General features: G+C 39.8%; 1 protein-coding gene across 2 annotated transcripts in view; it reads right to left on the bottom strand.

Moving 5' to 3' along the window:
- The window catches only part of PIEZO1 (piezo type mechanosensitive ion channel component 1 (Er blood group)), a 901942-nt gene that overhangs the window by 177477 nt on the left and 708574 nt on the right, over positions 1 to 15891 (bottom strand). For both annotated transcript variants that reach the window (XM_086945809.1, XM_086945810.1), the window contains exons 19-25: positions 8532 to 8708; positions 6035 to 6160; positions 3087 to 3287; positions 2594 to 2798; positions 1721 to 1825; positions 801 to 954; positions 406 to 649 (exon numbers count right to left, since the gene is read on the bottom strand). In XM_086945809.1, the coding sequence (XP_086801935.1) occupies positions 406 to 649; positions 801 to 954; positions 1721 to 1825; positions 2594 to 2798; positions 3087 to 3287; positions 6035 to 6160; positions 8532 to 8708 (1212 nt within the window). The remainder of the gene's footprint in view (positions 1 to 405; positions 650 to 800; positions 955 to 1720; positions 1826 to 2593; positions 2799 to 3086; positions 3288 to 6034; positions 6161 to 8531; positions 8709 to 15891) is intronic.

Genomic DNA, 15891 nt, shown 5'->3' with positions numbered 1-15891 from the left:
TCCTTCGAGGACAGAAACCCAAAAAATCAGATACAAGAAGGGACTACAAAGTGGTGAAATGGGATAAAAGTGTTAAAGTGGTAAAATGCCTCTTATGGATTTAGTCAGCAATTTGCACTGTCAATTGAGGAATTACTATACTATACAAACCAGGTTCTAGTCCTCCAGTCCATAAAGTGCAGAAAGTTGTGGGAAACAGCACATTTTAAAACCCAATGACTGTAGTCACAAAGAGAATGTTTTTCTAGGTTTCTTTCCCATGGATTTGTGCTCATGTACCCTCAGAAATAATGAAAAAACAAAAACTGTAGATGCTGTGGTAAATAAAATACTATGCCTGGACCACTCTTAAGGACCACTATTGTGAAAGGTAGTCAGTGACAAGAGAACAACCCTGCTCCTTACCGAAAGCATGTTCTTGGCAATGATGATAGCAATGTTGTAAAAGATGAGGCAGTCCCAAAGGGCGAGGCGCACTTTCAATGGCTTCTGCAGCATGGCTGTGCCAAACAAGAGAAGGTAGAAGCATGCCAGCAAGTAACCAAGGCCAAAGATGCTGATGCGGGTGGCCCCAGTGACAAAGACCACAGCCAGAACAAACCAGTAGAGGTATCGAAACACTACCACCTTCAGCATGTCCAGGTAAGACCTGCAACAACAATTAAAAGTACCACACTCAACTAAGTGACCATATAATGGACAATAAAAGCAGCCAGAACTACACAGTGGAGATGTCCCGTGGCCAACAAAGGAGAGCCACGTTGACATTGATTCTCCCATGGTTGCAAGTGTGTGCCCACCTGCAGTTGATAAAATTTGGCACTGGGTAATGCCGATCCATGGAATCGTCTAAGATGTCCACATTCTCGCCACCTGTAGTGTACCATTCCTCCTTTTTTTCATCAGCAAACACCTTCCATTGCTGGGAAGCGCAAAGCAACAACAGGAAATCATCTGCAGAAGTAGAAGAAGCAATGTCAAGGAAAAAGACTGACCCAATTTCAGGAGCCTGGGTAAGACGTTAAGTATAGGAAAGAAACCCAACACTGTACCCTACTCATTTCAAGACCATGACCGTGGAACACTACACAGAGACTAATTTTCTCTACCTTCTCCAGATGCAACCTAAACTCACACTTACTGAATTCTCCTTGCAACAGCTTATTCAAGCCAGGAATAGCTTTGAGACCATGTAGTTTGCAGTGCTGTGCTGTGATGTATTGTGCTAGATGCTTCACACAAATTCAGGCCTGATCAAGCCTCTGAATCAATATTTTCAATTTAAAAACATGGCGCCTGGTTGTGGCCAGACTCACCTTCTGATTAGCCTTCTTCCCATACTTGGAAACACTGAAATACTAATTAGGCTTGAAGTGTTTTACACTTCCATTTCATCATGATATCATTGGTCATTAACCAGTACATTGCCAAATACAGACAAATGCACAGCACAGACTCCACAAAGTACCCATTGTCAAAAAGCTGCCAGGATGGACAGATTTCTTCATCCTTCTTGAGGTTGAAAAGTTAAGTATATTTTGATTGCTGGTTTGACATGGCCAATCAGTAGTAAGAAGTGCTATACGCAATGCTAATAACTCGAGGTTACTTATCACATAAAAGATTGCCACATGAAAAAAGCCATATGGAAATGCCCTTTCTGGATAGGAGGAACTTTGGTATAGTTGACCCCAGAGCTAGATGGCTAGCTCTTACTTACTGATGAGGTTTATTGAATTCGGAGGAATGTAGAAATCTGGCAGGTACATCCACTTGATGAGTGCAGAGTTGATTGGGATAGAATGCTTCCATCGCCAGGGGTAATCTGAGAAAACAGACAAGAAGTCAGCAGTAGCTTCCTTGAAGGACTCCCATCAGGCTAAACTGTATATGCCAAACGCACCAGACAAAATGTAAGAACAAATATCCGTACAACAATGATACATCAGGAAGAGAGGTCCACAATGATGGTAGATCCACTTTTGGTCAGTGTTTAGTTTGCAAACAACATTAAGTACAAGGGATTAAGGTTTTTCTTAAGCGCCTACTGATGGAGCAGTTGCATGCAACAGTTGCTACATATTAAGGTGTGTTAGACTGTGTTCCACCTCATGCCGCTTTTTCCATTGCCCTACACTTCTTGTCTTCTTTATTCAATGTTTTCCAACTACGCCCTTCACCTACGGAACAGACTACTTGAATGTGGTCATGTGAACAATCCCCCTTCTTCAAAGCAAACGTAGCATGCAGACCTTCAAAAAACCCTGCAAACAAATAACCAGGAGTAGCCAAGGTTTAAATGGAAGGTTAGGACGCATGGGTTTGTTCGGACTACTCTTCACCACCCATTCCATAAACCCGGAGATATCTCAAATAAAGTATGAGCATTCCTTTATGTTACCTGTAGTATTGAAGGATGGTCTCTGAACAGATATAGATTTTCCTACATCCTACATTGTACCATGATATGTGATCTCACATTGAATGGATAACCAAGGATTTTACTGGTAAATAGTGAATACAAATCTAAGCAAGAACAGGTTGAAGAAGAGCCCTCTTTTTTCAAATGTACATGGGAAGGGGAGAAGCATACCTAGGCAGAGAATAGGGGGCATCCCCACACACAGCAGATACTGGTAGAGAGTGAAGAAGAGTAGGAAGATGCAGTACTTTGGCCAGAGTTTGGCGATAGCTTCCCGCCGGCGCCGTGTCAGGATGACGATTAACCAACAGCTGTGTATGATCACCATGAAATTCATGCGTTGGCCAATCACATTTACCGTTAACAGGAAGCAGATCTGTAGTAACCGAGAGAAGGAAAAACAATAAAGGTCAAATGCATTGGAGAAAGAAAGCTCAATACAAGCATAAACCAATGAGTGACGTAGTGAAGTAAAACCCAAAAGAATGGCTAAAGATGGAAAGAGATCCAAACTGGAAATAGAAGAGGAGCATAATCACCAAAGAAAATAAAGAAACATAACATCATTTTTTTGAGACCCGCTGATAGATCTGTGTTCTTGAGTTGCACTGGACTCACTTCTGGGTCATATGGGAACTTTTCATGAGGCAAATCTTTAACTCACCTCCAAGCCAAATTTGTAGAAGAAATAGTTCATGAAATATTTGGCACAGCTGATGATTCCCTGGTCTAGCTTCTCGCGGGAAACACCCTCGAAGATAGTCTGGGTGCCGGGTGGCAACAGCTGGTAGCGCTTGCGGTAATATTCCTGATGGCGGTACACTATTGCCTCAAAAACCAGCAACATGAGCACCAACAGGTGATTCTGTGAAAAGACAAGTTTAAATTATTTGGCAAATGGTTGTTTGGGGTGTATTACCAGATTGACTTCACCAGCTAGAAACTGACAGGCATACACTGATGACAGGTTAACCAGGCAGGCTTCTGCAATGTAGCAATACTATCGGCACGGAGAACACCAGGGAGGAGCATGTCAAACTGGCAGGCAAAGGCCTTCCATAAGCACAGTGGGTAAAGACCTATTGGCTCATACGGGGGGACTAGATCTGGTGAAAACAAGGCTTAACATCCATTTAACTCCAGAATGGGAACAGTGGATGTGAAACAGACAATGAAACCAAGGTCTTTGTGCTGCATACTAATGCTAAGACTGCACATTTTAACTACGAAATTAAAAAGTCTGTTTTTCTGTAGCATATATTTTTCCCTGTTACCGGTCCACACTTTTATATATATATCCCCTCACCCCAAATCATCTGTCTCTGCTTTTAACAGATGCACAATGTTAGAGAAGTAATAGGTTAGCTTTGCAAAACATAGCCTCCCCTGACCTGTGATAAACCTGGGTGTCTCGCCATTCTTCACCACCATCCTCTAAGCAACCCTCCACCCACCTACGCAACATTATGAAAAAATGACACGGCACCCTGCCACCTTCCCACACTAACTTAAAAAAAGACCCTCTTCCTCGTAAATATACAAAAATAATACCACCCACCTCTACCACTGTTTGCATACACCAACCCTCCCTGCCCAAAAGTTTAAAAAAAATGTTGACCTCTTTCCACTCAAATTTAAAGCAAAGTGGTGGCGCTGCTCATATTTTTATCCATCAGCGAGGTCAGGAGAGAGCCACCCTGACAAGGAATGTGATGGTTGGTACAGGCTGTGCCCTACTAATGTTCTCCCATCACCCTCCTGATTGTAGAGATGCAGGAGAGTTGAAAGATAGAAGATTACATCGCCAGCTACCGATCCACCATCACGCTTAGGTCTCCACTGGCCCTGGCTCGGCAGGGGGACACAGCAGAAGCAAGCACTTGCCCTAGTGAAGCAAGATTAGCGGGCAACACCTTGTCTTTCCCACTGTTGTTACATCATAGCAATGATTAACCACATTTCAAATCCAGTTATTCACGAGAAAGGCTCCTACATAAGCTGTACATAAAGTGATGTTCACAATACTACATTATTTGGCCCTCATTCCTAGATAATTCACAATTGCCAGTAACAGGAGGAGGGCTAACGAGGTCCGTGGGCAAACAACCCCTCACCAGTTCTCCCCTTATACTCTGAATGATGGCCTACGCGGGAAAGCCATGAGTAGGACGTCTGTCATGTGGTTGATTCCAATGTAGCCAAATAATACATTTCCTCTTATGCACAAGTCTCTGACCTGCTAATGATGAATAAGGTATTCTAAAAGCTTAACGCGTAAAAATACAGCCACAACCATCAGTAATTGTAGTCTTAGTTATCAGTATGAATGTAACCACAACGATTGGTTACAACACAACCATAGCCATTCACAACAAATACAACAATCTACCTGGAGATAGCAGGTTTAGTACAACCATAAATCAGAGTAATACCAGGACCTTAGCCATTGGTAAAAGTCTACATTTTGACACTGGCACAGACATAGTGATCTATGGTAATACAACTACAGCTATCTGCAATAGCAACAACTAAACCACCTGTAATATTACAACTATGGCCACTGATAGTAACAGCAATGTATCCAGCAGTAATAGCACCACCTTAGCCACCTCTAGCTGCTCAGTTCAACCTAAGACATCAATAAGAGCACAACCATAGCCTTTGATAATCATCAGCAAGTGCCACCATTTGCAGAAGCGAGGACATTGTACAACCATTCTCATCCGTAAGAGTATCAACATAATCATTAATATCATGCCATCTACCAGATAAAATAGTACAGCATTAGGCATCAGAAACATGTAAGTCAGTGTGTTACTCATACCTTGGCTAATGTTAAAAGTGCCATATTAACTGTCTGCAATAGTGCCACAGGCAACAGCAATACATTTTTATTGGATAAATTACAACATTATACATAGGAAACTGCATGCCTTCGGTAATAATGCAACCATGCTATCAATAATAGATACCCCTTTACATTAGAAATAGTATAACCCAAACAATTTGCTATTACACAGCTCCTGCCATCACCATCACTTGGTAATAGTGATAGTGCAATCACTGTTAGAGGCATACAAGAAGCCTGGCAGTTGTGTACACTGCACACCCACTGCCAGAGAAGCTTAGTATTCGGAGCAATCCCCGCCCACCTCTAAATTACAGCAGTACCATGGTCTGTCCATAGCATCACACAAAGAGCAGTTGTAGCACAACATTTTTATACACTCTCCCGGCCCACAGTAGTAGAACAACCTGCAACATGCTTACTCAAAAGCCCTGTAATTAAATTAGCACATTATTTTTGTCACTTTTAAAAAAAGAAAATGGGAATTAGCCTAAATCACCGCCCACAAAGATTATTGGTATCACTGTGACGTTGTCTCCCAAAAAGCCCAGAAATGGCACAGCTTTGCCATCTAAGAAGACTTGTTGCACAGATAGATTGCCTTCAGGTAACCTCAGTCATGCCTTCATGTAACCTCAGTCATATTACAATTAATGTCATCATCACAGGTGTGCCGACAAATAGTATGTTCAGTTCAAACATAGCCTATAATACCAACATTCAACCATCAAACCAGCATACATTTTAGTAGGAGAAACTTGTACCTGAATGTATCCCAGGTTAGGAAAGCCCTTCCGGATGCCAAACCAATTGGCTGGATCTACGGGTGCCTTGTACAGGGTGGAGTTCAGGATCTCCTCATCTTCAAGGTTGGTGCTATTCTTATATGGCTAAAAAGAAACAGAGGGAATAATACTTGCCTAATTGCTGTATATACAAAATATTAAAATATCTAGACGTCATACAAAAACACACTAATATCCCTGTTCTAATTATTTTCTTGACCTCGCCCCAATTGGTCTGCAACATAGCTTGGATAAAATTTACCATTTTGTGACCAATCATTGTTCAGATATCAATGTGCTGAAAAGTAGGGTTGTGGCTTTTAGCAACAAATAGAAAAGTATTCTCTATAATTCGGTGTTAGATGATCAAAAAGTCCAATGTGTAAGAAGCTACCGTTATTTGGAAAAAGCACTTTCCCCGCAATCTGAGCACTAAACATCTCCAAAACCAGCAGAGTGACAAAGCAGTGGCCCATAAGGTGATGTGGAGACATTTGTTTGGTCTATAATTCATTTCAGAAAAGACTCTAAGCATTTAATCATCAGAGCAGAGAGACATCCTCTCGGCTCTTCGGGATTCTCCATTCTGGTTCAAGCTTTGCGTCTTGAATTTGGACAGTCAGGTGCTTTTTCTCAGACTGATCCATTGAGGAAACCTCTGAGGCTCTCCAAGGAGGATCACTGAGAACAATTTTGAATGAAGAACTTACTGCTACCTATAGACAACACCATGTATTTCCCAAGACTCAACTATGCCCTACAGACTTTTGAAAAGTTTGGGGGGTATCTAGAGCTCTGATCTTCTGTCCAGCTGAGATTGTCCCTGAAAAGGGCAACACCTCAAGTGAGCTTTAAAATTTGTAGTAAAAGGTGCACTAAATCTAAGTGCTGAAACTTGATATGTGAAAAGTGACTAGAATGCAACCCCATTTGGAATTTTCTCTAGAATATAGGATTAGTAAGAGTCATATTTTTGTTAAGCACAGTCAGTCTACCACTTAAGGACGACTATGGATGTGTGATCTCACTGATGACAGTATTCAAGATCTTAACCAAACTTTGTTTGACTGGTCTGCTCCAATTGTACAAGGAAGTGTGTTTTTATACCCCAGATTCCTGTACCAAAGATTAAAAACACTGAATGATGCTCAAACATTAGTGTTGTCGCCTAAGGAACAAGCATGCTACTATATTTTTCAAACTGTAAAGGTTTTTTGAATTCTTACTAACACGTAAAATTTGATATTAACTTTAAGGGTTTGTACCATTTTGTTGACCTCAGAGGAGGCCTAAATCCATTAAAATGTACCTGATTTCCAATCATTATTTCCCAGGCCTAGAAATTAGCAAGGTCATTCTATACTTTTCAGAATTTATCATGACAGATTCTTACAACATTACCAAGTTCAAAAGAAGCACGTTCTGGGTTCAAAAACAGGAAACAGGATTCAGCAACTCTCCATAGTGGCACTTTTCAGACTCAAAAAGGGGTTGTTGGAAGGTGTACAAAATACAAAATCTGCTATGTAATACTGAAAATACTCTCCGCTATGATGCTTACTAAGCAGAATAGCGATTTGTAATTTCAACACTTGACTTCATTATTACTGCATTTATATCTTTTTGACCTTAATGCAAGAAATTGTGGTAACTCCTGTGTGTGAGGCATTCCCATTCCTCTTATGCTGTCCTCATCCACTCCCCCCAGAGTTTTTAAAGAGCTCATTAGCAGTCTTGCTTGAAAGCAAATGTGGTAATACTACACTTGGCATTACCAACACAGCAGTAGTGCAGTAGTTATAGGCTGAGGTATTACTGCATCTTAATGAGTTTCAGGCCTTGCAATGGGACTCAGCCCTGCGAATTGATTGAACACTGGTTCCGGTAGGTCTTCCTTTTATTCTTTGTATTATTGTATTGGGAAAGTATTACTTAGGGCTTAAGTGCTTTGAAATGGGTGTAGGGTGACACACTAGTGCTTTGCAAACACATCTTAATAAATACATTCTAACCTCCACCTTTTGCCGTTGCACCCCTACTCTTCCAATCTTTACATCAATACCCCAACCACATTTTCCCAATCGCCAGCTCAACTTGTATTTCACCCACTCGTTCTCCACCTAAATAATGCTTTACATCTTTACTTCCCTGTGTTACTGCTTCCATGGGGCCAAAATTAATGTACTACAGTGTCCAAAAGGCAATTTGCTAGTGTTAAATAAAACAGTATTAAAGGAATAGCAAAACATCTTGGATGGGGTATCAGAAGAAGACAAGCCTACAGGAACATTTTAAGTATTCAGAACATCTTTTGCGAAGCGAGATGGGTAGAGGCACAATGAGTCACATGTCATGCTCTGTCTAATATGCAGCAGATTGCTCGAGCCATCTAAAAGACTCTGACCTGTTGGGGTTTGTACCCCTTTTTCTCAATTTATGTCTGTCTTGGTTGGAAAACAAGACAAGGACTACCCACCTCAGTGCAGTTGGTTGAGTAGTCCTGGGGGTTGACAATGGTCAGCTGATACAACATCTTGCAAACTATGATGGTGCAGGCCCAGATGGTGGCCAGGCAGGAGGCCATATGCCGGAAGCGGGGGAATGGCATGGCGAAGGACCACAGGGCCACAAACAGGAAGTTCATCACAGAGACCTGAAATGAAGCAAAGGTTGAACAGATCCTTTAAAGGAGTATTTCAAGTGAAGTAACAAACCACACTCCGCACTGACCCACAAGCAATTCTATTTTAGGCTGTAGCCACATTACTGAACCTAAGCATGTCCCATCACATGCCATTTGAATGATCAGCTCAGTACAAACAGTGAGCAAATTTTAAACAATGTATGGGCAGGTTTGCACAAATCACACGTTTAAAAGGTTCACCCACATTTCCTATAAAAAATCTGGATGTTATTGTATTTCTGCCTTCTTTTATTTTAAATATTGCAAACTAGCTAAAGGCTGTGTCATGATAATTATATGTATGTCTCCTACATAGTTCATGTTGGCAATTTTGTGGGGGCTGGAGGACAGCTTAATTGACTGGCCAAAGAATGAATGCAGCCATGTACATGGCTGTTGTTAGTCACCAAATTCTAGGGTGACACACTGAAAAAGCTAAGACATAAATGGCCATAAACATATACAGATCCAAGAGGGCAGAAATGGTGATAAGGTTCCGTTAACCTTTCAAGTATAAGTCCATTAACAAGTAAGGATTTTAAGTCTTTGATGAAGATATATATATATATATATATAATATATATATCGAAATTATGCCAACTCCAACTTCCATGCAGGCGATGAAGAAAGGCTCGAACTCCACTTCAGGTTTGGCAAGCTGTTCAGTTTTCACATAGAGTAGATATATATATATTTTAGATGTACATCTTGTCGAGCCTGTACCTTTGCCAAGAACAGCACACATTATGTTACTGCATTCTGTTCCACACCTATTCCTATTCGAGAATACCTGACATGTAGATCTGAGTATGTCGTATACAAACTAAGGTGCACTTGTAATCTGGAGTACATCGGAAGTACTAAACTTCCGGTGCACCAACGCATTTTGCAGCACATTCGTGCAATTGTTAACAGCGACAATAGTTATCCTGTCGCAAGACATTTCCGTGCAGTACACGACAAAAAACTCAAGGATCTCGAATACACCGTTCTATGCTCGGTACCCCAACCCGGCCGGGGGGGGTGATCGAATGAAGCTTTTTCGGCAGAAAGAATCGCACCTGATTCTTGCCTTAGATACTAAGGCCCCAAATTGACTAAACCTCACTGAAGATTTGAGTAATTTCCTATGAACTGTTACCATCTCATCATGACTTTGTTCTCCATATACTTTTCTGATGCGATCTAGATTTTCACTTAGTGGTTGGCCGCCTGGTTAGCTTTCACATGTATATATTTCAGTCTGGTGTACACTCTACTACAATGATATCAATTGTGCATCTATTTAATGGTGTTACACCAGTTTGTAGGCTCACTTGCATTGGTTTATTCCTTTTACTGTCATCTTTATTCTTCTCAGCTGTGGCTTTCTCATACTCTTTGTATATTTTTTCTTCTCTTTTCATTTCACTTTTATTTCTCTTGCTTTCTCTGATCGGATTGCATGTTTTGCCCAATCAGATATTATTTGTTTTTTCTCATTTATATGGACTACTTGTATATAGTATGATGAGGTATGATCTATATGACTGTTTACATTTTTCATCCCATTATCTAGGATTTTGCATCATTATTCATTTAGGCACTGGGCTATTTAAACTTGTTGTAAATAGCTATGTTTTTTGCGATGCAAATTGGCACTATGTCATCATGTTTTGTTCATGATCTGTAGACTTTCATCCACTAGCATTGCTTTCTGTGGTTCATTTTGGCACTATGCCATTATTTGGTCTGAAAACTTTTCAGACTTCCACTTATATTCTAATTGGTGGCTACATATATTGTACATACTCTGTTTTGTGTCCATGTGCGGAATAATCTAAATTCTTTTTCCTAGTACTGTACTTATATTTCTGTGATCTCGGAGCCTTATCATTTGTCAATTTCGGTCCATGGATTTCCTTGTTGTTGTTATTATTTATACTCCTTTCATTTCATGAGTCTTTTCATTATGTCCATTGTCCAGAGAAGGCGTGTACTACTGTTTTTTTTTAATTGTCCTTTGTTTATGTCAACTATTTATACGCTCTGTGTGTTCCTGGCGTGTTGTGTGAACAAGCTCTCGTGTAGAGTGAAACGTGTATATATGTATGTATATATATATATATATATATATATATATATATATATATATATATATATATATATATATATATCCTACTGGCGGTCGCCAGTAGGTATATATAGTTAGGATTTTTTCTCTATGGAACTTTTGAAAATTCTATGTCTAACAACTTTGGCGTTTGTGGACGGAATCGGCTGAAATTTTCAGGAAAATGGCACATTTTGTTTCTGAGGAGCCCCTGGAACTTTGGGGGCGTTTCGTCAAGGGGGGGCCGAGAAAAAAGGGGGGTCCCAAAACGCGTTTTTCCCATTCATTTTTCCATATGGCGTTTGGCCTCACTTTTAGCTCGAACGGCTGAATGGATTTGCACGAAACTTGGCAAAATTGTAGGGACTGTAGCCCGATGTGCCTTTGCTGGGTCTCAATATATGTGCTCCAGTGGATTTTGAGAAATTAACGTTTAAAAAAACAGATATATCTGTGACAGCGTCCCGGGTAGCGCACCAGTTCGTGTACTTTTCGCGTAACGGAGCTTTGCGAAGAGAAGCTGATTGGCTCTCCGGTGTCTGTCAACATTCTAAACAGTCCTGAGCGGCCGCCATCTTGTCTCTCGGTAGGATCGAGAGATAAGAGGAGGCCAAAACGAAGGGGAAAATGACCATAAGGGGGCATAGTAGATCCTCCCTGACCCCCTAGGTTTGATGTGGAGGCTTTAAAAGGGCCAAAAGAAAAAAAAAATCGTTTTTTTCGTGGGGTGCGCCCGGTACGCGCACCGGAAAGCAGTCCGGGGAACGTACTTTAAGGAAACAAGAATGATTGACTTCTAGAATTCTAGAAATTTTTCATAAAGGGAAGGTAGTTCTTAAAAGAACTTTTTTTTATTATTTTTGTTGTTTTTTATTTTTTTAATTATTTTTCTGAACACTTTTTATACTTTTTTTGTATTTTTTGAACGGTTTTATATTTTTGGGGGGTTTTTTCAGGGGAAAGAACGAAAAACAGGCATTAGAAACGGCTCAACAGGAGCAACAACAAAAAAATCACTTTCTGGGGCGTTTTGAGCACTTGTAATTTTCAAATGCTCTGTTCATTAATGGAAAGCTCATTTCGCCGTAACAAAGCAAACCCCCACAATAAATGCACACCAGCATGATATGTTGAAAATTAGTTTGAATAGCGGGGACCATCTCCCTCGCCTCTGGTCCCGAAAGACTTTCATGGGATGAGGTGGTGGCCACAAGAGTTGGTGGATTTTCACTTAGGTTACGCACCTCCGCCATACTATAATTTATAGGATGCCACCTTTGCATGTGGCGATGCATTATATAGTTTCCAAAGCTATACTTTTTATCGGTGCCTCGAGACAGAGGTTCTTTACATATCAGGCATGTAACATAACGTGCATTCACTTTTTTTTGGCCTGCAGGAAATGAAAAAAACTGCCAAATAAAATTGGCCTTGCTGTGCGATTTCCGGGGCTCTTCAGGGAAAATTTTTATTTGATGTACATCTTGTTCTTCTTCTTCCTCCTCTTCTTCAGGGTTGGGAATAAACTGGGGAGGTGGTCCATCCTTCCTAGGAGGTTGTGGTGTTGGTGGGGGTCCACCAGCTGCAGCTACAATTGAAGCCATCTTCCAATAATGAAAATAGTTCTTCCTCTCACAAAGTTGAAAGTCAGAGTGAGAAAAATAGGAGGGGGCTTTCATCATTTTGGAGAAAAAAAATGTTCTAAACCAATGAAAAGTGTAATTTTTAGGTCACATGACCTAGCTTTACATCATTCAGAAATAAAAAATGAAATCAACCAATAAAAAGTGTTATTTTCAAGTCACATGACCCGTTATGCTTACGTTACGCGTCCCGTAACGCGACCCGGATCGCTTCCGAGTAGCTGCGCTTCGCGCCTTGGTTTGCGTTCCAGAACGCTTCCGGGTGCGCTAACGCGGCGCGTCATAAGACGTATTACGCGGTAACGCAATACGTCGCGCTTACGCGATGCCTCGCGATATCGTTTTCTAACGCGGTGGTTGCGCTAATGGAACGTTTACCGGTTCGCCGAGCGGGTCGCGGAACCTTATTAAACTAACAAATAAATATAAAGATAATATTACAAAAATATAAAATATATTTTTGAATTAGAATAAGAATACATTTTACAGCTTTTGATATTTGCTATTAAAAAACCATTGAAATTCACTGAAAAAACCATAGGTTATAGACCATATATAGTTAGGAATTCGCATTTACAAAACCTTGAAAATTCACTGAAAAAAACATAGGTTATAGACCATATATAGTTAGGGATTAGCATTTACAAAACCTTAATTTACTCGCACAAAACCATAGAAATTCGCATATATAGTTAGTTGCAATAACTATATATCGCGCACCCGCAAACCACTGCTGATGATGTCACATATTACATCATTCATGACATGGTCAGTGACATCACTGATGACATCATTGATGACATCTCAAATGACATCACTGATGACATCTCAAATGACATCACTGATGACAACATCCAGTGACTGTATGTTTCTGTAAAGTTAAAATATGTCTTACAGAATGAGTGGATGTATAAGTGTTTGGATGAAGGATTTAGTAGGTGCATGACTGACTGTATGAGAGAATGATTAAATGTGTCTCACTGAGTGCATGGGTTAGTGACTAAACTGTCTTAATTTGTGCATCATTATTTCTGTAGTTCTGTAAACTGCTGCATGTGTTGATCAGTAGCTATATGAGTAACTATATGGGTTATTGATTGGTTGCCCAAATATTTGTATGGGAGAGTGAGTGTGTGTGTGGGGGTGGCTGGGAGGTATGTGACTGTGCATAGATGTGTGAGCAGTTGATTCAGTAGATGTATGGGTTCAAAAGTGCATGTGGAAACAGCTGTATGGGCGGTTGACTATCTGCATGAGTGTATTGGTGAGTTATTGGATTTCTCAGTGCTACATGTCAAAGTAAGTACATATGTAAAACACAGTACATGTAAGAGTTGACATATATAAATAACTGTGCATAAGAGCCAGTGAATGTGTGAGTGGCTGTATGGATCATTGTGAACTTGTATCAGTGATTGTATAAAAGAGTAAATATGTGTTAGTATATGTTTGATTAAGTAAGGTGTGTATAACTGTATAGTTGAGGAAATGGAGGTGTGATTGATTCTTTGCATGACTGACTAGGTGTGTGAGTAACTCCATGGATGAGTGACAGTCTGTGAGTGTCTGTTTACACTGATTGTATCTAAGGTTATATTAGAGTCTGAAGAGGTTCATCGTATTATCACATGAATGATATCATCAGTGATGTGATCAGTAATGTCAAATGAGATGTTATCAGTGATTTCATCAGTGATGTCATTCGAGATGTCATCAGTGATGTCATCAGTGATGTCATTTGAGATGTCATCAGTGATGTCATTTGAGATGTCATCAGTGATGTCATTTGAGATGTCATCAGTGATGTCATCAGTGATGTCACTGACCATGTCATGAATGATGTAATATGTGACATCATCAGCAGTGGATTGCGGGTGCGCGATATATAGTTATTGCAACTAACTATATATGCAAATTTCTATGGTTTTGTGCGAGTACTGATATAGTCTTGGCACAGTTTTAAAATTCTTTTTAATGTATTTGTATTTTTAACTGAAGTACAGTACACACAATTTCTGTCATTTAAAAAAAAATAATTAACGTGCAATATATGTTGGTAAACTCCTGACTTGTCTGATTTGTTCAACAGGAAACTGTAAAGTTCTTTTAATTATGGCCGACAGATTTTTAATACCATTTGTACTGTTCAATTTTTTGAATGTCACCTTTTATGATATATTTGATCGAAATAAAGGATAAATGAATGAATGTAAATGGAAGGTTCAATGACCCTCTCTAAGCAGGCTAACTCAGCAAGTAATTCTCCCTTGACGTTTGGTTAAATTCCTCTCTAGAAGAGCAGGCAGGGTTAATAATGGGTATGTTAGTTGTTCTACATGTGGCATGATACCATGACCGAATTACCTTGTATCATGGCCTTCCTTTTTCCTAATGAATGGACTCCACTGTCTTCTTTCCTTGGAGATGCTTATTACAAAGAACCGTAGAGCAGTAAGGCAGAGAAGCATTGATGTGCGTGAGTAGGGGGCGGGGTGAGGGGGGTTTAGGAACACCATACCAGGACCTGGAGCCCACTATTATTTTGCAAAAGCGCAAAAATGAGAATCTATCAGCATAATCTTTTGCCAATAGATTTGGAGAAAGTTGGTTGAAACCAAGCCTTTACTTTTACACCAAAAACAAGACAGACATAATATTTTCTCAAAGAAATGGAATTTAATTGTTTAAACTGGTCAGCATCGGAAGTGCAAAGTCCAGCCAACTTAATGCTGTGGAGATCCGAGATCAATTGACAGGTTTAAGTAGTAATATAAGAGAGACAATTTAGCAGAGACAAGTTAAAAAACAATGGAGATGCATTGGATTTTTAAATGGATTGACATAATAATTAATGGCTGTGCATTCAAAATCGATGCAATAATTCTGGAGTGTTTTAAAATAGTGCAATACTAATGTAATTCAGAAATGCGTTTTAAATGTATACAGAAGGTATATATGGAGATTTGATAGTCTAAATAAAATATTTTCCTACTGCTATTTTGCAGTCTGTCAATGCAGTTTTGGAGGGTGAGGCTGTTTCTCAATTACTGTAAGGAGTCAAACTATTTTAAAAAATGCAGACTGGTTGCTTACAGCAAATTATAGGTCTGCCATCTTGACTTGCCTGCCAAGATATACAGAGAACTGTTCTTAGCCAGACTGGATAACTAATCTATTGTTTTGCATGACAGGGATGGATTGTGCCATGCTGTTTAAATTTAGAATTACAGTTGTCAGTTCATTGCATTATAACAAAAGACTGTTTTTTGTACACTTTATAGATCTTCAAAATACATTTTAAAGGACTGACTCAGGATTGTTGTTGTTTTGTCTGGTTCTGAAGGTAAATGTTAATACATCAATGGGAGACTTAAAACAATTGTGCACTGTTTTTTTTTATCTTAACATATATTCACAA

The sequence above is a fragment of the Lissotriton vulgaris genome, chromosome 12 (genome assembly GCF_964263255.1).
Source record: "Lissotriton vulgaris chromosome 12, aLisVul1.2, whole genome shotgun sequence".
Lineage (NCBI taxonomy): Eukaryota > Metazoa > Chordata > Amphibia > Caudata > Salamandridae > Lissotriton > Lissotriton vulgaris.
The sequence above is the reverse complement of the archived record's forward strand: the minus strand, read 5'-3'. Positions and strand labels throughout refer to the sequence as shown.